The sequence below is a fragment of the Heloderma suspectum genome, chromosome 13 (assembly GCF_057233095.1).
Source record: "Heloderma suspectum isolate Gila_16-S chromosome 13, 16-S_ref, whole genome shotgun sequence".
Lineage (NCBI taxonomy): Eukaryota > Metazoa > Chordata > Lepidosauria > Squamata > Helodermatidae > Heloderma > Heloderma suspectum.
In genome coordinates this window covers 5170326-5194094 of record NC_139470.1, presented here as the reverse complement: position 1 = coordinate 5194094, position 23769 = coordinate 5170326, and the positions used below count along the sequence as shown (strand labels likewise).

The window sequence follows — 23769 nt, the reverse complement described above, 5'->3', positions numbered from 1 at the left end:
CCCCAGATTCCCCCCTGCCTGAGGCTAAATTGATAGATACATCCTCAAGCTAAAGGACATGGAATGCCAAAGGGATGGACAGCTGTCCTCCCCACCACGTGCCCTTAAATAACTAGGAGCATCCATGTCCTTTTCAGGCCTTGGCCGGCACAGGCGTGGCAGATGGGATGAGGAGCTCTGAGTATGCAAAGCATTTTAAAAGGCATTCCTTCCCCTCCTTTCTGTTTAATAAAAGGGTTGCTCAGTAACAAGTGCTGTAATTTTTTTTCAGGAGCCAGTGATGGGAGCTTTAGAGCAGGAGATAAGGGTTTACTTTTGCTTTCTAAGCATCTTGTAAAGTTCAGATAAAGCTGTTCAAGGGCATGCATTTTTTCTCCATTGTGATGCAGAGGCCACTTCAATTAAGTTCATTTTTAATAAAACATATTTCATTTTAACTTGCTGCAATCCATTTTTAACCTATGGAAGGAGTCTTCGAGCTTTCATAAAGTTTCCTGTTATTATTCTGGGCTTTTCTGTTTCTGTTGTTGAAGGTGTAGCCTGACTTCTGTTCAGTTTAATACTTTTAATGTTTGTCATTAAAGAGCTGATTTGTGGATGGGCATTTGAGCCCATGTGACTGCTTTGAACTATAACCCCAATGCTGGCATGGTTTTACCATGTCTGAAAGAGTTTGCGTTCTGGACAGGTTCAGCGTGGGAGAGGTGCTATTTTCTGGAACACTGAAGAGGCGTTAGAATAAGATCTTTGTAGTCTTCAGTGTATTTATAGACTTGTCATGTTGTGTGGGGAATGCTACATTATCCTCAATGACAGAAGGGCCAGCTTCAGGTTTCTCCACCTGTTCCCTGTGGTAAATAGCTCACTGTTCGGTGAAGTCAGGGAATCTTCCTTGAGCTCCTTTTCATCAGGATGAGAGATAAGTTAATAAACAATTGAAATAAGATTGTTTTGAGGAACCTGATTATCAGCAGGTCAGTGCCTGCTGATAATTGAAACATTATCTTAGCCTTGAAGGCCAACAAGTATTTGAGCCCCTGAGAGTCCCAAAGCACTTGATTATTTGCTGGTAGCCATTTCCTAAGTCTTGGTTTAGGTGGCCAATTTTAACATGGTGAGATGCTTCTGGCGTGGCAATATTCTTAGCAATGTTCCGACTTTAGAATTGTGACTCATTGCATTATTATACAGTTCATACATTTCCAGAAGGACAGTTCAGTGCTTGCAAGAGTTGAAAAGCAGAGTGAATTTTGGCAGGTGAAGCTTCCCCATATTGCAGCATTATGACAAGAGAAAAGCTGCATTTTCTAAAATCCTCCCATTTCTGTGCTCTTGCTAACCTGGATTGGATAAGATGGTATATTAAGCACTTTTCAACATTTAAAACAAATCCTTTAAAACTCAACTTTCCCTTGTAACCACCTTGTGACATAGGTAGGTCATATTTTAGCCCCGCTTCTACAAATGGGGAAATGAGGCTATCCCGATTTAGTCCATATTGAACTGGGATTTTGACTCACATCCAGCACCCTGTCTACCCTTCCACACCAGAGGAGTAGCTCTGTCAGTTTGTTGCAGCAAAAACAACTAAGAGTCTTGTGGCACCTTAAAGGTGTAAGCTTTTGTGGACTACAGTCCACTTCATCAGATGCATGAAATGTTGTGGCAGTCTAGTTTTGACTTGTCCTGGCTGAAACTTTTATTTGGGACAAGCACGAGGGCAGCTAAATAATCGAATGGTAACAAGTTACATTGATTACATGGTAGCTGCTCTGTCATTCCTTCTGTTTCACTCTATCCCAAATCATTAAAACGAAGAACATCTGATAACTCTAATGAGGTCAGGATTTTGCTCCCAGTTGTATCCATTCCAAATCTCCAGTCACACCCCTTTCAGCCTGGTGTTGCAGACCATGTGATGTTCTCTTGCTCAACTAGCTCCACTGAACCACAACCAGACACACAGACTTATGTGTTCACCTCCCTTAAAGCCTTCTCTTCTTCATTCTGAAGCTCTGGCAAGATTAGGAGAATGGAAAAGGGTGGAGAGAGGAAGGAAAGGGTGCTGGGATTACAGCAGCTATTTTTAGAGGCAGCAGGCAGGAAGGGAGATAAAAATAACAGTTTGTGCTGATTATGCTACAGGAAAAAGAATGTTTCTCCTGGGCAACCCCTCTGTTCCCCTCCTCTCACGGCACCATACTGTGGGAGAAGGAGAGGAAATCACTACCGTGCCAAACGAAGTATCCATCACACAGCCCCCCCCCCCCCCCGAGGCCCGTCTCTTCCTCTTGATAACCATCGATCTGTGGGTAAAAGCTGTGTGACTGGGAGGAATTAGAATTTTTCACTGGCAAGAAAGACAATACTTGTCTGAGAATGTTCTTTTGTGAGTTCTGTACTGGTGTCGTGACTGTTCTCTGTTCGTAATTGTTCCTGCTGTTGTGGCTGGAGTTGGGGGTCCTCTTTGGCTTGGTCTTGCCAACAGCTCTTGCCCAGCAGGGAGTTTCAACTGGTCAATTTCATCTGTGGCCAAATCGTGTTCTGGTTCATTTCATTTTAGAGCACCAGTTTAGTCAAAAAGCTGCAGCTTGAGCTGCGGAGATGGCACAAGAATACTTGGCGTTCTGTTTTAATAATAGAGTATTTGATGCTTGTTTTTTACCACTAAGAACATCAGAAGAGCCCTGCTGGATCAGACCCAGGGTCCATCTAGTCCAGCATTCTGTTCACACAGTGGCCAACCAGCTGTTGACCAGGAACCCACAAGCAGGGCATGAGATTTACATTGACATGTCCACTGGAAAACTTCGTTCTTTCCACCTGCCTCTCCTACAGATTTCTACATTGCTATGTTTTCAGTTGATAGATACACTCCCCTTGTTCTTGGCAACTTTCTGTTAAACCTAGGCGTGGCACTTTATATGAAGAAGACAGGCACTCTGGCTGCCAAAACAACACTGATGTTTTGGGAGGGGGATAAAAGTCTGAGGCCAAATTAAATCAGTTTTCCAAATGACTTGTCTAGTGTTAACTGAGTCAAAATCTAACAGTTGAGAGAAATGCTGGGAATGACAGAAGAAATGTTTTAGTCTTCTACATATTACAGTCCTGGATACATCTAGGACAGAGGTGTCAAATGTGTGGCTTTCCAGAAGTTGTTGGACTGCAGTTCCCATGATCTCTCACCATTGGCCATGCTGGCTAGGGCTGATCAGAGATGAAGTCCGCCAAAACATTTTGAGGGCCACACATTCCCCACCCCTGATTTAGAAGAACATATTACTATTCATGTTGGAGATAAATAACCCCATTGTCTTCCCTTTTTGCACACACCCTCCCCAACGTCTTGCTTTTTCCGCAGCACTCTTTCCCACACATAGGGAGGGGCACCATGATCTTAGGGTGCTGCCTCACACAGCCTCCAAGTGCTAGAAAGAGGGAGCTGCAATAGCTCCATGGTGTTCTTTCTGGCATGGAAAGAACAGCAAAAAAACATTATGGTGCTCTTTCAACTGTGAGCGCTGTCGGTTTCACACGGAAAGAGAGCCAGCAGATATGGTGATGCAAGAGAAACTGTTCCTGCCTCTGGGATCTTATGGCAGTTGTTCAGTGCGTTCTGGAGGCCAGAGGTCAAATTCATTTGCTCCTATGTGTTCTGGGGCCTGTGAATCCTATCAGCAGCAGCAGCAGCAGCAGCATCCACTGTCCTGGGGACTAATGTGTCCCTGATCCTTATTGCTCCGTCCACCTTCTGTCAGTCAGCTGCTACCCTGTTGACTTTTCCTGCCTCTTCACAGTCCCTTGGGGCCTTGTAGCTCTTGAGAGAGCGGCATCCTGCAGGTTCTGAACTGTCTCTAAAGACAAATTTGCGCAGAGCATGTTATAGTCGCCTCACCTGGAGGTTACCATTGGATCACTTGACACTATCTGTGCCCAGGTAGGGTTGCAGTCGGCTGCTAAAAGGCACTCTGTGCCATGAAAGCATGTCTCCAGTGACAAAGATGGATCGAAGGGCACTTCCAGGCTGTGCAACTGTCCCTTCAGTATTCTAATACAGTTTCTGGTTGTCTCTAGCAAATCTCACAAGGTCTCAGTACCCATATCGATGGAGGGAAACATGTTTGCAAAAATATCCTTAATGTATTCTAAATTTCTTCCTTATGGTAATGGATTTGCTGGGTCTCTGCAGACCTCCAGGCTTGGGTAAAGTGTGTCCTCTCCTATCCACTCCTGATCTGGGCCCTGAGGCTGAGAAATATAGGCTGTGCCTGAAGCTTTCAGCTGGGGTTGAGGATTTGCTTTCTAGCTATTCTGGAAAGTGAATGCAAGTCAGTGGGACAGTGTGGACTTCATTGAAGCCTCACAGACAGGAGGGAAATAATTCTTATTGGCTCAATACAGGAATGCTTTTGTCCTACATGTCTGCCTTTTTGCTGTGGAGCACAATACATGGGCATTCTTATCTGATGCGCTGAATGAACCTTTGTTTGAAGAAATATTGTTAGTTTTGGCTTGGAGAGAGCTGAATTCACACGTCCAGTTCCTTCGAAAAGAGAGATTAGATGAAATTTTTAAAATAAAAACACTCCCAGGCAGAAACAGTGGGTAGAAGCCAAAAGCACCTTTTTGTCCTGGGTGTGTGGGAGAAGTTGTGTAAAATGGCTTCAGTTTATTCAGTTATACTGACAAATTCTAATGAACTATCCAGTGCTTTTCAGATGTGTAACAAAAGAGGGATGCAGTGCACCATGCTTTGGGGTGAGCAAGTGTGTGTTGAAAGTGAGGCATGGAAGTGTTGATGTGCTTTCAGCGACGTTTTTGGAAAGTCCACTTAGGTCTGGGTGCCAGCATTTAGTAATTTTATGATTGGGCCCTGTCAAGGAATAGAATAAGCCAGAACTAAAAAATGCTCTTCTTCTATGTGGATTTACTAGTGGCTCAGTGGCAGAACCATACTAGTGTTCGACTGAATCTTCTACACTAGCCTTCTCCAACCTGGTGCCCTCCAGGTATGTTGGTCTGCAACTCCCACAGTCCTCAGTCAGCATGACCATTGGAAGAAAGGGCCCAGTACTTTTCAACAAAAGGGGGCATTCCAAATGTTGTCCCCCACTGCTGCCTGAACTTTTTGCAGTCTGTCCTACCTCTGCCTTCCCCTGTAGAGCTTGGCCTTTTGATTCAGCATATAGGCCCGGGACATAGTAGGCAACCTGGTGCTATCCAGATGTTTTGGAGTACAACCCCCATAATCTCTGACCATTGGACATGCTGGCTTGGGCTTATGGGAGTTGTAGTCCAAAACATCTGACCACCCCTGGTATAGGCAAAAATACTCCGCTTCTCTTTTCTTCAGTCTATCCAAAATTGTATTTCTTAAAATCACTTTTCACTATGATGATTTCTGCTTTGTCTTCTGGTCTGTGTCAAGCCGCTTCAGATGGAATGGAAAATGAAATTCTCCTACATGCACACGTATTCAGAGCATATTTGCATTCAGAGACAAAGGAGTTCAGTGATCAGATACACAGTGGCTGAAACCAGAAAGGTTGTGACCCATGAAGCAGCATGTGTAACACATTAACAATGTGTGTTTTTCAAGACACACAGATGAAGCATTCTCTGTAGCTCAAACGTCATCCATGTTCTTTTATTGCTTGAAGTTTGTCCAGTAGAAAGCACTGATTGTCTTTCTGTTTTTCTTGTGTCAAACAGATTGGCTCAAATATGCTTTTGGATGGTTTCCTGCTTCCAGTACTTGCCATGAACTAAATTTTACTTCCCTTCTCACATGTAATACCTTTTTCCTAGCATGTCTTTCTGGTGTCTCTTGTCTTCCTTGTGGATTTGTAAATAAAAGTTAGGAAAGGCTTTTAAAAAATTGTCACTGTACTTGAGAAATATAGGATTAAAGAGGAGGCAGCATGACCTGTTGGGATTTAGCAGCTTTTTTAAAAAGTCACCTTAGGTTGTTGTTCAGTCGTGTCTGACTCTTCATGACCCCATGGACCATAGCATGCCAAGCCCTCCTGTCCTGCGCTCTCTCCCGGAGTATGCTCAAGTTCATATTCATTGCATCGGTGATGCTGTCTAGCCATCTCATCCTCTGCCGTCCCCTTCTCCTTTTGCCTTCAGTCTTTCCCAGTATCAAGGTCTTTTCCAGAGAGTTTTCTCTTCGCATTAGGTGGCCAAAATATTTGAGCTTCAGCTTCAGTATCTGTGCTTCCAATGAGCACTCAGGGTTGATTTCCTTTAGGATGGACTGATTTGACCTCCTTGTAGTCCAGGGGACACGTAAGAGTCTTCTCCAGCACCACAGTTCGAAAGCATCAATTGTTCGGCGCTCAGCCTTCCTTATAGTCCAGCTCTCACAGCCATACATTACTACTGGGAAAACCATAGCTTTGATTAGACGGACCTTTGTCAGCAAGGTGATGTCTCTGCTTCTTACTATGCTGTCTAGGTTTGCCATAGTTTTCCTCCCAAGGAGCAAGCGTCTTTTAATGTCATGGCTACAGTCACCGTCTGCGGTGATCTTGGAGCCCAAGAAAGTAAAATCTGTCACTGCTTCTATTTCTTCCCCTTCTATATGCCAGGAAGTGATGGGGCCAGATGCCATGATCTTCGTTTTTTTAATGGTGAGTTTCAAACCAGCTTTTGCACTCTCCTCTTTCACCCTCAGCAAGAGGCTCTTGAGATCCTCTTCGCTTTCTGCCATTAGGATGGTATCGTCTGCATATCGGAGGTTGTTGATAATTCTCCCAGCTATCTTAATTCCGAGCTGTGATTCATCCAAGCCGGCGTTTCTCATGATGTACTCTGCATATAAGTTAAATAAGCAGGGTGACAATATGCAGCCTTGTCGTACTCCTTTCCCAATTTTGAACCACTCTGTTGTTCCATGTCCGGTTCTTACTGTTGCTTCTTGACCCTCGTACAGGTTTCTCAGGAGACAGGTAAGGTGGTCTGGTACTCCCATCACTTTAAGAATTTGCCACAGTTTGTTGTGATCCACACAATCAAAGGCTTTAGCGTAGTCAATGAAGCAGAAATAGACGTTTTTCTGGAATTCTCTTGCTTTCTCCATGATCCAGCGAATGTTGTTGATTTGATCTCTAGTTCCTCTGCCTCTTCGAAACCCAGCTTGTACTTCCGGTAGTTCTCGGTTCACATGCTGCTGAAGCCTAGCTTGTAGGATTTTGAGCATCACCTTGCTGGCATGTGAAATGAGCGCAATTGTGCGGTAGTTTGAACACTCTTTGGCATTGCCCTTCTTTGGAATTGGAATGTAAACTGACCTTTTCCAGTCTTGCGGCCATTGTTGAGTGTTCCAAATTTGTTGGCATATTGAATGCAGCCCTTTAACAGCATCATCTTTTAGGATTTTAAATAGCTCAGCTGGAATACTGTCATCTCCGCTAGCTTTGTTGTTACTAATGCTTCCTAAGGCCCACTTGACTTCACTCTCGAGGATGTCCGGCTCAAGTTCAGTGACCGCACTATCATGGCTATCAGGGACATTAAGATCTTTCCTGTATAGTTCTTCTGTGTATTCTTGCCACCTCTTCTTAATCTCATCTGCTTCTGTTAGGTCCCTGCCTTCTTTGTCCTTTATCATGCCTGTCTTTGCACAAAACGTTCCCTTGAGATCTCCAGTTTTCTTGAAGAGATCTCTAGTCTTTCCCATTCTGTTGTTTTCCTCGATTTCTTTGCATTGTTCATTTAAGAAGGCCTTCTTGTCTCTCCTGGCTATTCTCTGGAACTCTGCATTCAGTTGGGTATATCTTCCCCTTTCTCCCTTGCTTTTCGCTTCCCTTCTTTCCTCAGCTACTTGTAAAGCCTCATCAGACAGCCACTTGGCTTTCTTGCATTTCTTTTTTTCTTTGGGATGGATTGAGTTGCTGCCTCCTGAACAATGTTACGGACCTCCGTCCATCGTTCCTCAGGCACTCTGTCTATCAGGTCTAATCCCTGAAATCTATTCCTCACCTCTACTGTATATTCATCAGGGATATGATTGAGGTCATACCTGAATGGTTTAGTGGTTTTCCCGACGTTCTTCAATTTAAGCTGAAATTTTGCAACAAGAAGCTCATGATCTGAGCCACAGTCAGCTCCAGTTCTTGTTTTTACTGACTGTATAGAACTTCTCCATCTTTGGTTGCAAAGGACGTAATCAATCTGATTTCGATATTGACCATCTGGTGATGTCCATTTGTAGAGTCGTCTCTTGTGCTGTTGGAAAAGAGTGTTTGCTATGATCAGCGTGTTCTCTTGGCAAAACTCTATTAGCTTTTGTCCTGTATTACCTACCTCTTGGGTTAGTGATTAATTATTATCTGACCTGTCATAATCTTGGACTGAATTTGATTCTGTCCTTACAGGGCCAGAGCGAGGTGACACAGTGTTGCGTTATGCAGATCCAAACAGGGGAGCTGTTTTAATTTTTTTAATGAATTTGTCAAAAGATTTATAGTGCAATCCTATGCATGTCTATTCAGAAGCAAGTCCTACTGAGGTCAGTGTGCATAGCATTGCACACTTATATGTTTTAAAATTTAGTCTTGCAAATAACTGAAAAATAAATCCACTAAAAATAACAAACTAGCCCACCTAGCCACACATCCTGTTCTTAGTCATTTATGGCATGTGAGTTGCTTGAAAGGCTGGGGCAAAGAGCCAGCTTTTCCAATTTCCTGAAGCTCTTCTCCCTGGTCATCTGAAGGCAATTTTTACTTGCCACAGGCAATCAGGAAAGCTGCTTGTAGCTCAGTTGCGGTAGGTTTATATTCCATGTTTCTTTCAACATGGAACTCAAGGTGGTGTAGATGGGGCTCCCAGTTGGTCTGTCACTTAACTTGATTTGACATTTTGCAGTATATAAATCTTTATCATAATGTTGAAATCTCCACTGTTCCATCCCTAAAAGAGAGACCTTCAAAGTGGTGAACAACCATCACAAAATCATGTCAGTAAAAAAAGAAAAGAAAAAGTTAAGACCAAAAAATAAACAGCAGCAGTAATAATACATCTACGCACTTTGAAGAACACCCTACTGAAAAGTGCATCTGAACAATATTTTTTTTAAATTGATGTCTTGAAGACACAGAGAGGGCAGAGAGTTCTATAGCCTGTGTCAGTTGGCATTTGGAAGGAAGGAGAAGAATCCTATTTTTGGTGTTCAAAGATCATCTTGATAAAATCTGTCTTCCCACTGGGGCTGAGTATGTACCAGTGTCTTATGACTGCTGCCTAAGGCCATGAAGAGAAACAAGCACCAGTGTTACAAAACCTTTTCCTGCCTAGTTTGGAAGCATCCTGGCATGCAGAATTTGCCATCCCCAGCACTGCTTGGCAAGGAAGTCAGTAATGCTCAAAGGCTGGACTTGCTGCAGTCTCGATTTACTGAAATAGGCCTGGAAAACTCAAACTTCTGTTTCCTTTTGGCTTTGCAGATGCCTGTGTGGACTTGGACATCGTACCAGTCAACAGACATAAGTCCCATTGATTTCAACAGGTCTCCTCTTAGTATTTTATTTATTTCAGTTCTATACCGCCCAATAGCCGAAGCTCTAAGTATGACTAAGTCTGGATCCAGCCCACTGAATCTTGGCATCTTTGGCGTTCCCTGTTCGCAGTGTTTGCTCCAGGGACAGGGTGCCCTTGGTGGAAGCACCCTTAAAGTCGGGGAGGCAGGGAGAGCCATTTGAGGATTCTCTCACACTGACTCTGCCTTGGCTTAAGTGCTCCATGCAAAGTGAGAGTGGTGGCACTGTTGGGGTGGCAGGTCCAAGCTGGCCCAGTCTCCTTGTTTCTGATTCTGGAACAACCCATGATGGATTAGTGTGTCATCCAAACCCAGACCACTTCCTGCGGGGTGGGTTAATGTTTTGAAACAAGCCACGGCGCCAATCAACGCTTTGTTCTAGGGGTTGTTTTACTACAATGGGTTGGCACGTTGTCTGAACCCGGGAAACTCAATCCATTGTTGGTTGAGGGAAGCATTGAGCGAGTTGCTTGGCAAGAATGGCAAGAACCTCTGCCGCTCTTCCCAGTCGTGGACACAGTTGCTCCGTGATCGCAGCCAAGCCACCTTGAGCCTCTCTTACTCCCTCACCTCAAGCAAACGGCACTTTGGGGGCTCTGTCACTGGTTCCCAGCCTTAGAAAAAATCCTGTTCCTAGCTGTTTACGCAAATGGACTTTTAAGAAATCGTTTCTCAATCTTTCACTATGACAGAATAGCACTATAGCACTGTGAAGTTTTGTTTTTTTAAAAAAGGGGAAAAGCAGGGTCCCACATGGCAGAACCTGTCTTGTCTGCCTGTCCCGACCCCCTCCCCACCCCAGTCGCTACCCCTTTTCGGCCACTGTGTGTGCACGGGTGCGTATGTGTGTTATCCTGGGTTGTTAAAACACGTTAAGCCAGAGTCTCTTAGTTTGGATGTAACAGAGAACTCTGGCTCAGTGCAAGCCAGGATCTCCAAAGCCAGCTGCAAGAGGAGGAGGGAATGGGACGGGCGGAGGAGGAACGCGCAGCCAGGCCGCTCATCTGTGGTTATGGGTGAATGTCTGAATGGGGCCATTGTAAGCACAATTTCTTTGTATGTTTGCCATCTTAACCAGGGTTCAGGCTTAAGGAGCTGTGCCGGGCTTTCCCGAAGTTGGGAATACCTTGATGCCTTGGGAAATGAAAATGAGATTGACAGATGTTTCTTGTCTATGCCTTTGTTTAATCAGTGTTCAAGGAGGGTGATGTGTGCTTTGTGGTTCTTAAAAAAGGAAAGAAAATAGTACTCTTTATGACAGCAGCATATAATGGAATAAGGAGACAAAGTAGAACAGCTGCAGAAGTGGGCAGAAGCTCTGGTAATATCACAGTGGAGTAGAAGCTAATATGTGCCTTTATTATTGTGGGAAGAATACAGTGCTACCACTGGTTGCTTATTCATATGCAGTCTTGTGTAAAACTCCTCCTTCCACCTCTCAATCCAAGAACAGGGTTTTACTGTCCCGTTTTTGGCAAAGTGATTCTCACTGGATCATTTGTAAGCTGTACAGAGTTCACAATACAGCCATGAGTCACTAGAAAGCTATTGAGGAACCTATTCTGATTGTAAGGGCCATGAGCTTAATTCTGGATACTTTCTAGGAAAGCAGTCAACTAAATCTCTTCGGTCACAGTGACTGGGTGAGTGCTTAGAGTCTGGAACTTAAACCACCAAATTGGTGAAATTTATAAACAAGGCTAGCTGCCATTAAAACAAAATCCATGAATAAAACATTCAGGGGAGGGGAAAATCTAAAATCCACAGTTGGGCAATATCTTTATTAGCACCAACCAAAATGCTACAGGTGATTGTGCAAGCTTTTGAGTCTTCCAGAACTCTCTATCAGGCTAGGTGATATAAGAGGCAGGGGATGGGGGAAGAAAGTGAAAAGTTCAGAAATCAGGCTCGATCTTGTGGCCGTGACATCTGCAGTACTATGTTCCAAAATGCTGATAAAATAGTGATTGAAAACTGAAGGAGCCATGGGGAGGTGCTGCAGGTATGAGATAACACCCAGCATTCTGGGATAATGAGCAATGGCTGTCCCCCATTTCCTGAAAGTATAAAGGCCAGCTGTAGCTCAGGTCTGCCCATTGCCCTGGCCTTACCTTTCCCCTGCCCTAGTACTCTGAGCAGTGCGAGGGGGCTGGATCGAGCCGCCTTTTCAATTTTCCACAATGGGCCCGACTTGGCATTACCCTGGAGCTGTGTGGGAAATTAAAAAGCTGGCTAGATCCAGCCCCCTAGTGCTGCTCAGCCAGGTAAGGCACCAGGGCCCACTGACAGAAGAGAGGGCCCGGCTCTGCTTTATTTCTTTAAAAGGCATCTTAAGGGTCCTCTTCCAAGGCTCAGGGTGGCTCTTGAAAAATGTGAAACTGACCAGTAAACAATACAAGCTTCTCTAAAGGAGCAAGCTTCATAATGACCTGCATAAAAGAAAAGGAAAATCATTGGAATTCCCATCCCTTCTGTTTCTTCTGTGTCTGAATCTTTAGAGCAGATCTTGCTCCATAACCGTGAGATCTAGAACCCACCCACCTCAGTGTGCATAGCCAAACTGAAATTCTCAAGGCCATCAGAAAATGATGCATTGGAAGCCCAAGTTTGCCCTGCCACATTCCACTGGGAGATCCCAAAGCATCTCCCAAACTCCTGTCCGAACCCTGGAGGGCCATTGCTGCCAGTCAGCGTCGACAATACTGGGCTAGAGAGACCAAAGGTCTGACTTGGGAGAAGGCAGCTTCCTTTGTTCCTGTGCAATAGATCTTTAGTCTGATCCAGCAGAATCTTTATGCTCTTCTCCCCATGTATATATAATTTGCTCTTTATGCTCTTATAACCATATATATATATATATATATATATATATATATATATATATTGTGTTCCTAAGTGAGTCTGTTTACATATTTTGATTAAACATAGGTTATATGTAACTATCACATTAAACTTAGTTTATAAGGGTGTGTGTGTGTGTGTGTGTACACATCTCCAGATAAAATATTACTTTAAATACCCGTTTGTTTTTTATTCTTATCATTATCATTATTTCATCCTGGTTAAATTTGCTGGTTTGTAATTTTGCTCTGTGTATGTATTCAATATGTGGGAGGGGCCTAGCTGAGTACTGCGGTTGCACGTTGGTCCAAATGGAAGGCAAAACTGACTGCTGAATTTTAAATTAAAATTAAAACAGAAAGATCTCATTGTCTCTTTTGCCGCAGAGACTTTGGTGCTTCTTTATGTGTTTTTCAAATGGAATGTAACATGAGAAGGTGCCCAGAGAGAGTGCAGGGGGGAGAGATCCCCTGTTCAGGGAACTGAAGCCAAACTCTCTACCTAGCTCTTCTTCTGCATTCGTGGTGGCCAAGGTGTGTTTGTGTTTGTTTGCTTGTCTGTAAGTGAGAGTGAGAGAGAAGCGTAGCAAGGATTAAAGAAGCCCTCAATCCCAGCCTGGTATCAGCCATTCTGCCCAAAAGGTTTAAAAGAGGATGAAGCTGGCCGCACATCTTCAAAGATGGGCAAGAAAAGAAGCCAGCTGCCCGTGTCAACCCTGTCTAGACTTAAGTCTGTTTACAGACTTAGTTGCCACTGTGAGCTGTTACAGGATTATTTGGGGAAGAATGCCTGGTAACAGAAGAATGAGTGGAGGAATGATTGACAGCGGAGGTCAGAATGGGATGATGGGTGGAGTAGTGTCAATTGGGGAAGTCAGTGAGTGAGTGAGATCAGTGTTGGTCAGCTGGTTGGTTCGAGGACAGAGGGAGCTGAGTTAGAAATGGGAACTGGCAGGGTTAGTCGGTTAGAGGACAGGGAGAGGAGTCAGTGAGATCAGAGGTGTTAGGTTATTAGAACCACTATTTTTCAGCTGGCTACCTCTTCTGAGTGTTATTTATGTTCTGTAGATAACTTTAGGTTTAATGTTTTAACTAGCCATATTCCGATCTGGGTGGATTCTAAGGTTGGCATATCTCATCCCATATGCTGGGTTTAAAGTATACTACCATAGTTATAAAGAAGAGAGCTGTACTGCTCTCTGCAAATCAGTAAGTGATAGCGGTGGATGATCTTTGAGAATATGAGGGGAAGGCTGGACTCCATGGACCAACTGAATGACTTACTCCGTGATCTCAAGACCTCAAGGTCTCGGTGGGCAGGTGTGGGGAGACAGTAGATCGCCAGATGTTTTGGACTTCAGCTCCCAACATTCTTGATCATTGGCCATTCTGGCGGGGAGTTCTGAGAGTTGAAGTCCAAAACATCTGAAGGTCTGCCTTCTGCCCACCCCATTGTAGGGGACCCCGATATATGTCCCATCCAGGCTCGCCTGATTAAAGGCAGTCGCTGGCATGATCACATCACTCCGGTGCTGAAGGAGTTACACTGGTTACCAGTTGTTTTCCAGGCCAAATTCAAGGTGTTGGTTTTGACCTTTAAAACCCTATTCAGTTCTGGCTCAGCCTATCCCAAGGAGTGCCTCCAGCAACACCAGACAGGCTGCTCAACAAGATCAGCCTCGGATGGCCTTCTCTCTGTCCCATCAGCCAAGACAGCTATGCTGGTGAGGACGAGGGAGAGGGCCTTCTTTGTGATGGCCCCCACTCTGTGGAACTCCCTCGCTAGGGAACTTCACCATGCCCCCTCTTTAATGAGCTTCCGCCACGCATTGAAAACTTGGTTGTTCAGGCAGGCATTTGGGGTGGGTTGGGGTATTTTTAAACAATGTTTTAATGTATAATTTTACTGTTTTTAATTATACTGTTGTACATTGCCCAGAGTGGCCAGGTGACCGGCCAGATGGGCGATTAAGAAATTTAATAAATGAATAAATAAGGTGGTAAGCCCTGGACTGGGAGCCTGCTGGACCTGACCCCTTATTCACTCTGTGCCCACCTACCCTGTGGTGTTTTTGTAAACCCAGCTCAAAACCCCGTTCTCTGTCTGAGGATGATCGCAGTCTCTCGTGTTTGATACCTGGGGTGCACGGGCTTTTCTCCTGGGTTAAAATGGAAGGCTCTTTTCACTTTGCAGTCAGTAAGACTCCACCTCCCACCCCCACCCCTTTTAAAGCTAGATCAGCTTCCAGAGCTTGCTCCTTGCAAGCGCAGGATAGCGCAGAGGAGGTTGCCTCCTGGCATTTCCCCCTCCCATTTGCCTAGGCAGCCCTGACTTTCAGGGAGGAGACCGTGCTTTGTGACCAGGGTGGCAACCTCTGCCAGCTGTACTGTGGGGCTGCCTTGGGAAATCCCAGTGTGTTGCTCCACCCTTAGGATGATGTCCCTGCCCATATACTGGGGTGCGTGTGTAATTAGTGCTACATGCGTCTCCCCAGCTCTGAGGGGTGTAGAGTTATGGATGCATCAGTGTCACAGTGTAATGTTCTTGCACGTGCTTCAGCTCCTCTCATGGCACACGGTTTGAAAATAGCTGTTCTCTGTGAATCCCAACTGCTGTCTGCAGTTCAACAAAACATGGACTCTCTCTGTCCTCTTTCAGTTCACTGAGCATTTGAGACTATCTGGCATCAGTTAATTCTGTTTCTTTCATGGTCTGGGGACCACATTGCCAATTTTAAATTGAGGATTATATTTTTGCTTGGGTAGAGATGCTTCCCTTCTGTTCTTTTTAGCTGCTTTTAACCACCTTTGTCCCCTTTCTATAGTAATGCTTTGCCCGTTTGCTGAAATGATTGAGGGATTAATACTTAAGTCTATCCTGGATCTGTTTCCACATGCAGCAGCAACCTTTCAAACCCTTTTGCACAGAATGTTTCTTGCAAAACACAGCACTGAGAGAGAGGTTTTAAATGTGGCATTTTTTGTGCAAGGCCAGAGTTAATATTTTCCCCCGGTGTCTCTTCAGTGCTGCATCTGACTTGGTACTGATGCCAAACTGCAGGAATGAACGGAAACTTGTGGACTTGCTTTTCACCCCTTCCAGCACAGGCAAACCCCCAAATGCTGCCAAACCTGGGAACTGGTTTGTTTCTGTTTTTTATTGGTGATGACTCTGGGCAGGCTTACGTCTCAGGACAGGGGCTTCAAACTTTTCCTTTAACCTCCAGGGAATTCTTTCCCTGTCACCTTGTCTGCTGAGGAACCCCTATACAAGTGCTCCAGGGCACTCTATGCAAGCCCGTTGAGCCTTGCTGCAACGCCCAGCATTCCTGACCATTGGCTGTACTGGCTGGGGCTGATGGGAGTGGAAGTCCCAAACATTTGGAGGGCACCAGATTGGGGAACAATGATTTACAATATCTGTCGGCTGCCTTTTAGGGTAAAGAAAAAAAAAAGCTACAACAACTTTCCAAGGCGGTTTCCAACATATAAATGTACAATATATAAACAAGACATTCTTTAAAAATCATGAAACACCATTAAATTGAAATTATTAAGAACCAGCAACTCTAGGGCTGCTGGGAGTTGCAGTTCAGCAACATCTGGAGGGCCACATGTTCCTCAGCCTTGCTTAAGCGAGTATTTATGGTATTTATATGCAATTCTATAACAACAGATCCCCAGGGTAGCTCACACAGCATTCGCTGGGAGAGAAATAGCAGAACAGAAGGTCCCCAGTTCAATCCCTGGGATAAGTTTCTCTGAGGTTTTAAAGTTTTAAATTGGAAGTTGCCTTGGGGCACTTCTGGGCTTGAAAGGCGACTCAGAAATATTTTTATAAATAAATAAATCTCCAGCTGCAGAAGAACCTGGTAGCAGATGATGGGAAACCTCTCTCTCTTCCTGAGATCCTGGAGGGCAGTTACCACTCCTGGAAGACAATTCTGGGCTGGCTGAGTGTGCAGCTTCCCATGATTATCCCATATGGCAGCTTCCCATAATCATTGGACAAAAGTTTGCAAACTGCTGCCCCTGAGTATTCTATTCATGTATACTCTAAATCTGGAAGCTGGCATGGGGAGCGGAAAGGATGTGGCTTTTTTAGGGCAACATATTGGCTTCAAAAGAGCAGAATGTCTAAGCATCTGCTGCCGTTTTCTATGCTGTTACTCTTTGTGAGGAGGGCTGGGTGGAGGAGGAGCATCTTTTTAACACCCCCACAAGGTGGCAGATAATAGTTTTAGCTCAGTATCCAGAGTAAGAGGTTTCGACTTCTGCAGTCACAACCTGTCTTCATCAGCTCGGCTCTCAGGCCTAGTCAGAATCGGAGCTGAGGCCTAGAAATATGGTGCTGGCTGGCCTTCAAAGCGGTCAGCCTGGTATGCTGTGCTCCTGCTCTGTTTACTTTCAGCAAACATGGATTTATCTATTTTTACTTTTAAAATACGGATTTTTGTGCTTTGTTGCAGTGGCAAGTTGGTTTCACCCAAGTGGAAGAATTTCAAAGGCCTGAAGCTTCAGTGCAGGGATAAAATCCGGCTCAACAACGCCATCTGGAGGGCCTGGTACATCCAGTGTAAGCACACATATTATCAGTGCACTTGGTGAAAATCTATGCATCCGTTTGTGACCTGCGTGAGCCATTATTTACTTTTAAAGATGTGTAACCTGCTGATTCATCCTTCAGGGCTCCCACAAAGTCTTAACAGCAATATGAACACAAAGCAATTAAAAACAATAATCAGGCAATGTTGTCATAAACACAGCAAATAAGTTCATGAAGCCAGATAGGACAGAAGTGACAACATTGTCTCTAGTCCCAAATGACCTCTGAAAGAACAGAGCCTTAATCTGTCCTCTGAACCCCACTAACAATCAAAGCAGGCAAGTCTCCCTTGGAAAGAAGATCTGTGATCTAGGTGCCAACATTGGAAAAACTCTGTCTCGCGTAACCCTTCCCCTGCCTCCGGTACATGAGATGGAGCAGGACCCCAGGAGATGGCCTCAGCTGAAAGCCTGTTCACTCTAGATTTGAGCCCCAGGACGATTCTTCCAGGGTGACATTTAGGAGCATCCAACTTCCCTTCCTTGTTCCCCTCTCTATGGGGAGTTTTGTTGTCTTTACTGCTTCTGCTGCTGTTTGTTCAGTTCTTGTTTTAATATAATTGTAAGTTGCTTTTCAATTAAACATTTACAGGGCAAAGGTTACCTTAAAAAAAAGTGAATGATTGAAACTGGAAACAGTCCAACATTTTCTCCAGCTCCAAATAAATGTGGGATCTTTCAGGTCCATTCCTCTGCTTGTGCTTGTTTCTGTGAGGGCGCTTGCGGGATGACATGCACAAGTTTGGGGCCCACTCCTGATCTTGGCACAGGTAGAATCCTGGGGGTGGGGAATGAGCTAGCCATCCCTGCGTGGAGAAGGCCTGAGGGTTTCCAGGGGAATGTCTGGCACCCACAGTAGCTGAATTCTGTTCCCTGGGCCACATTCTGGAGGTTTTCTTTGTGTTTTTCCTGACACTTCTGCAGAATCTTGGCATGTGCACAGCTCTGGTTATGCAACAGCTCAAGTCCTGCTCTGTGGCTTACTTAGCATGGTAGTTCGACCTGACCTGCTGTGCTCCCTCCCTTGGAGATATGCATTGCTGGTGTTCTCATTCTCGTTGCAGATCTGGAGAAGCGGAAGAACCCTGTGTGCCATTTTGTAACTCCCCTGGACGGTTCCGTGGAGGTAGACGAGCACCGGCGCCCCGAGGTACGTCAGGCAGGTGCTTCCGAGTAAAGTGTGCCTGCAGTATGGGAAGTCCCCTTTCATACTCTGGGCCAGCTTGGTTTATGTCAGTGTGGTGTAGTGGCAAGAGTGTTGGACTGGGAGCTGGGAGATCCGGGTTCTAGTCCCCACTCAGCCATGGAAGCTCACTGGGTGACTTTGGGCCAGTCACACACTCTCAGCCCAACCTACCTCACAGGGCTGTTGTTGTGAGGATAAAATGGAGAGGAGGAGGATAATGTAAGCCGCCTTGGGTTCCTTGCAAGAGGAAAAAAGGCGGGATATAAATGCAATAATAATAATAAATAAATAAATTTGCATCAAATTGTCTGCTCCTTCTTGTGTTTCCATAGCTCTTGTATTATTATCACGATACATGCTGCTTTGCAGCACCCTTGTAAATAGGCCTACAAAAGTTACTAGCCTGCAAGGTTTTTTACTGGCCTATGGAGAGGCTGATTTCTATGCTGGCCCCCTCCTCTGTGTCAAGAATGGAAAACTAGGCCCCCCTCCCCCTGTCATCCCTTTCACTCGTCTACATATGAACACGTCTGAGTATAAGAAGCTGCCCCCTACCAAGTCAGACCACGAGTCCAGCTAGCTCAGTATTGTTTTCACCAGCCTTACCCAACCTGGTGCCCTCCAGATGTTTTGGATGACATCTCCCAGCATTCCTGACCATTGGCCATGCATGTGGGGGCTCATGGGAGTTCAAGTCCAAAACATCTGGAGGGCACCAGTGAGGGGAGGCTGGTCTCTCCTGACTGGCAGCGGCCCTTCGAGGTTTCAGACAGAGGTCTTTCCCAGGGCTACCTGGAAACTGTGGGATTGAACCTGGGGCTTTCTGCATACAGAGCACGTGTGCCGGACCACTGAGCTCTGCCTTTCTCCACAAATAATTCTTGCGTGGGATTCCCTGTTGCTGATGGCTCCCATAGCCTGGTTCACAGAGAAGCGGGGTGAACAAACACTCACAAAAAGAGAAGCTCTTGCCCTCCAAAGGTTGCACTGAATTTTGGCAACAAGAGAGAGAGGGGGGCAAGGGATATAAGGAGTCAGTGTCTTATAAGCAAATGCTGTGATTTGACTGTTGGCTTCCTTCCAGTTGCGCATGACAGGCTAAAAGGGGTCAGCCCTAGGAGACGCTTCAGATTGAAGTGTGAGGAGGGATTTGAAAGCTGGCACCGTGTAGGTGTTCTGGAAGGCTGCTCCCCATATCTGGATCCTTTTTTTCTGCCAGTGTTTATGGATTTTTGGTGTCACTCTAATGGGGCTGTAGCTCAGGGTGCAGCATTTGTGTCTGTCACCCTCCTAATTTGGGCCTTGCGTGCACATGGATGTGAGCATATATGTTTGTGAAGTGCTTCATCACCTTGATTGGCCTAGTTCAGATGTTACAGAAGGCCTCGTTTCCTCCTACATCAAGGGTGCAGAACTGCTTTTGGGTGAGGGGCTGGAAGACCCCCACCCAGCCAACCCTCTGTGGGCTGTATGACATCATGTGGGCCTGGCCACACCCCTGGCATCAGTGGGTGAGACCACACCCACCTGATGTCATTGGCTCCCTGGCCCAAGCACTGGGCAGATCACCCGGCGCTTGGCCCAGGTACCAGGCTTCACTTTGCACGGGCTTTCCTGGTTAGGGAAGCCCCACACCAAGCCAGGCTAGTCCCCATTGCTCTTCCAAGGGGAGCGACGCAGACCAGCTCAGCTACACGTCGCCTTCACGCACCCCCAGGGGAAGGAAGTGGAGCATGTGAAGGAGAAGCGGCTGAGCCCTAGTGACTGTAGTTGCAGAAGAGGATGCTTCTGACCACCTTGAAAAAGGAGAGGAGGGAAAGTCGCAGAAGCCCAAGACCCATGCTGGCTCAGTCACAGATCAGGCAGCCATGGCTTCCTGTTGCGTCTGAACTGGCCCAATGCATTCTCAGCAGAGGTCAGTCCTGAACTCTCCCTTCTTTTCACTGTGTTACCCTGCCTGAACTATTTTTTTCTCTCTCTCCCCCCCCCCATTTTTATTTTATTTTTTCTTAGGCTATTGCAATAGAAGGGAAGTTTTGGAAACGGCGGATAGAAGTAGTTATCCGAGAGTATCACAAGTGGAGAACCTACTTCAAAAAAAGGGTATGCCTGTTTTGCAATTGATATTTTAGGTGAAAATAGTTCAGCTTACCAGTGAATGGCCTTCTGAAAGCAAAGAAAGGGTACAGTTTACCAGTGAGTTGCTTCTGAAAGTTGTTGTGAACTGCCCAGAGAGCTTTGGGTATTGGGTGGTATAGAAATGTAATAAATAAAGCAATAAATAAGGAAGGAAGGAGTCAGTAATTCAATTCCATTGGTTTAAATTAGATGATATAGAATAATAAATGTTTGATTATTTGTATGTTTATTTTATTGGCATCCTATCTTTCCACTAAAAATAGTGCTCAAGATAGTTAACAATAATAACATACAGATAAAATGTAACATAATTAAGACATAAGCACACCAATTAAAACACATCAGTAAAAAAACACATTAAAAACACATCAGTTGAAAATAAATAAATAAATCTGATTTAGACATACTGTTGTCACACGCAAATAGTCCCGGCTCATGTGTGGGAATTATAAATCATAGAAACTTTTGCTTCATCCCACTAAGAGTCACTTAAATGAGAGCTTCAGATCCAGATAACTCTGGAATCATGCTGTAACTTTGCAAAAAACATTTTCTGTTTTCCTTCTCCAGTTACAGAAACACAAAGATGAAGACCTTTCCAGCTTGGTCCTGGTAGGTTTTGTGTTAGCTTTTGCTTTGTCTGTTCTGGGGAAGGTCCCAAAAGCTCTACTTTAAAAAAAGGAAGTCCAGGGCTGTCTTAGACCCACTAAGCTTTATCACTAAGCTTGCTAGCTTAGGTGCAGCTCCAGACCCTCGTGTTCAGTGTTTTCCTTTCCTTCTCCCCAGGATGATGACATACTCCTCTGGCACCCGGGGATATGCGGCAGAGAGACACCAGTTCCTATGGAACTGGACCCCCTCTTCAGCACAGACATGCTTATGTCGGAGTTGCCGGACACCCTCTTCTCCACGCTCTCTTCTCACCAGCCAACCTCCTGGACAAATCCCAGAGAGATAGGTATGATGTTGCTCTTTTCTGTGTCCTGTGGAGAGGAGCCATTCCCGAAGATCAGGCTTGCTGCTTCTCACTCCTTCTGTTTTTCTCGTTAGAAAAAGTACCTTGCTATCCAAAGGTGCTTCCCATTGGCTGCTAGTCCTGGGGTGGGGTCACACCCAGAGCATGTCGTTCCTGGAGGAGTGGTCTCAGAAGGTCGTGCTGGGGGACACTGTCCACTTCATCAGATGCACAAAGTGTCAGCCTCCAATTGGCTGATCTGTATGCACATGTGTGGCGGAGTGCATGTTTTTTTATAGTTTTTATATTGACGTCTTGCCTGATGAAGAGTTCTGCAGGCAAGAAGTCAATAGGTAGCAGCAGGAAGCAGAAACTCAGAGAAGCAGACCTGTAGCTGGTATTACAGAAGATGCTTTATTCTTCAGTGGGTTTTAAAAGCCTGAAGCATTTGATAAAAACATTTCCTTGGGCAATGACTCGTGATATTCCTTTCTCACATACAAAACTTCTTACTGGCCAAGTCTAGAGAATTCTCTAGACTAGGCTGTCATGTTTGGGGGGCTCTCTTGATCCTGAGGATTGCAGAGGTCCCCCCTTTGCCTTCTCCGAGGTCTGGGAGGTTGGACTAGATGATCTCCAGGATCCCTTCCAACCCTGTGATTCTATTTTGTCTTTGAAATTTTCCAGCACACTTGGGGAATGCTGACATGATTCAGCCAGGACTTTGCCCTCTTCAGCCAAACTGCATGGATAGTTTTGAGTTTTTTCAAGGTAAGAGTTTTACAGAAACGACACGCAAACCCTTGGATGTGCCTGAGGTAGTGCCCCTGCATACTTACTCGGGAAACTGCTGCTGCGGGTTTGGTCAGTTTTGAGAGAGAAGGAAGCTGGGTCTGGGTGGTAGAATGGATGGTGCCACTTCAGACTGACGGGGTGGGGGGATGCCACTTTTAAATGCTGCTCCATGCAAGAAATGCCGTACAGGTAGAAAGCTAGTATATTCGAGAGGAAGTTTCTAGCTGTGCTCTTTGCTTGCTGTGCTGGCTTTCTATTAACATAATAGAGCATTCAGAACTTTAATCCTCTACCTGCAGTCTGAAGAAATACAGTCCACTTCTAATAACCTCCCCCCGCGAAATCTCTGGTCCAGTTCTCACTGTGAGGCGGTAAACCTGTGTGTGGACTGTACCACTTCAGGTTGCAGGCAGGAGATCACATGAGTGAACGGTTCTCTGGCAACCAAAAAAGATCCCTCTGCACATGCTGGTTTTCTGTGCACAGAGCGTTTTGTTGCTGCAGAACCATTTGCTCAGATGAGCCCCCACCTGCAGCCTGATGTGGTACAGCTCAGATATGAGTTTTTGTAAGCTTGTAATGTTGATAAATAACATTTATTAATATAGAATATCTTTCATTTAAAACACAGGGCAAACCTTTATTGCAATACATAAATTAAATGTAAACAATGTTTTAGAAGGCCATCTTAAGAAAGAGGAGCATCTTAATTCGTAAGCTCGCTCATTCTTTCTTCTTCTTTTTTTAGTGTTCAAGGTGCGTTTTTCCTTTCTGTTCGTTTTATTTCTGGATGTACCGTGAGAGTTTTCCCCTTTTTAAATGGGAGCGTTGCAGAGTGCAGCTGTAAAATGGATCGGAGCATCCAGAAGAGATTGTAACACATGCCTTCCTTCCTCCATCTTTGCTCAGATATTTTCTTGAACAATCGTTCACCCAGCAGCTTCTCTGGCAACATCACTCCCGCTTCTGGTTCTGCCCTGGCAGACGCTTGCAGTCACTCCTCCCAGGTAAGAATGGGGAAGGGCTGTAGCTCGGTGCCGGAGCACCTGCTCTGCATGCAGAAGGTCCCCGGTTCAGTCCCTGCCATCTCCAGGTGGGCTAGGAAAGACGCCAGTCTGAAGCCCTGTGGAGCCACAGCCAGGCGATGCTGGCCAGGGGTTTAGAGCCTTAGGCTCAGGGGCCAAATCCGGCCCTCCTGGAGTCTCGCTCTGGCCCTCCAGGGTACCCTAAATAGCCACACACAGCCTGCTTTATGTATCTCTGTGGTAGGTGAGCTTGGGGTGGGGGAGCTGACTGTAACCTTTTTATCTGAGTTGTGGTCACCTATGGCGAGTTGCAAACACGTCCAAGTGATGAGGCAGGGACATTTAGAGATGTGTGTTTTCTTCCAGCCTCTCAATATGCCAGAAGTTAGTTCTTACTTAGTTACGTATCTGTCCTGCCCACCTTCCAAAGAGCTCAGGATGGCATGTATGGTCTCTCTGCCCACCCCCATTCTATCCACACAACGACCCTATCAGGTAAGTTAGGTGAGAGATTGTGGGCTCCAAGGTCACCAGATGAGCTTCCTTGTCAAGCAGGGCTTTGAACCCAGATTTTCCTAGTCCAAGGTGGACACTATCCACTACACTAGGCCAACTCTAACAACTAACATGACTGTGTCTGAATAGCTGATAAAAATGGGGGCGGGGAGAAGCTGTTG

The 23769-nt window shown here is 45.5% G+C and overlaps 1 protein-coding gene across 3 annotated transcripts in view; it reads left to right on the top strand.

Moving 5' to 3' along the window:
• Positions 1-23769, top strand: part of MLXIP (MLX interacting protein) — a 64957-nt gene that overhangs the window by 18229 nt on the left and 22959 nt on the right. For all 3 annotated transcript variants that reach the window (XM_084820295.1, XM_084820294.1, XM_084820296.1), the window contains exons 2-8: positions 16857-16963; positions 18057-18142; positions 20192-20281; positions 20888-20929; positions 21104-21275; positions 21960-22043; positions 22977-23074. In XM_084820295.1, coding sequence (XP_084676421.1) covers positions 16857-16963; positions 18057-18142; positions 20192-20281; positions 20888-20929; positions 21104-21275; positions 21960-22043; positions 22977-23074 — 679 coding nt within the window. The remainder of the gene's footprint in view (positions 1-16856; positions 16964-18056; positions 18143-20191; positions 20282-20887; positions 20930-21103; positions 21276-21959; positions 22044-22976; positions 23075-23769) is intronic.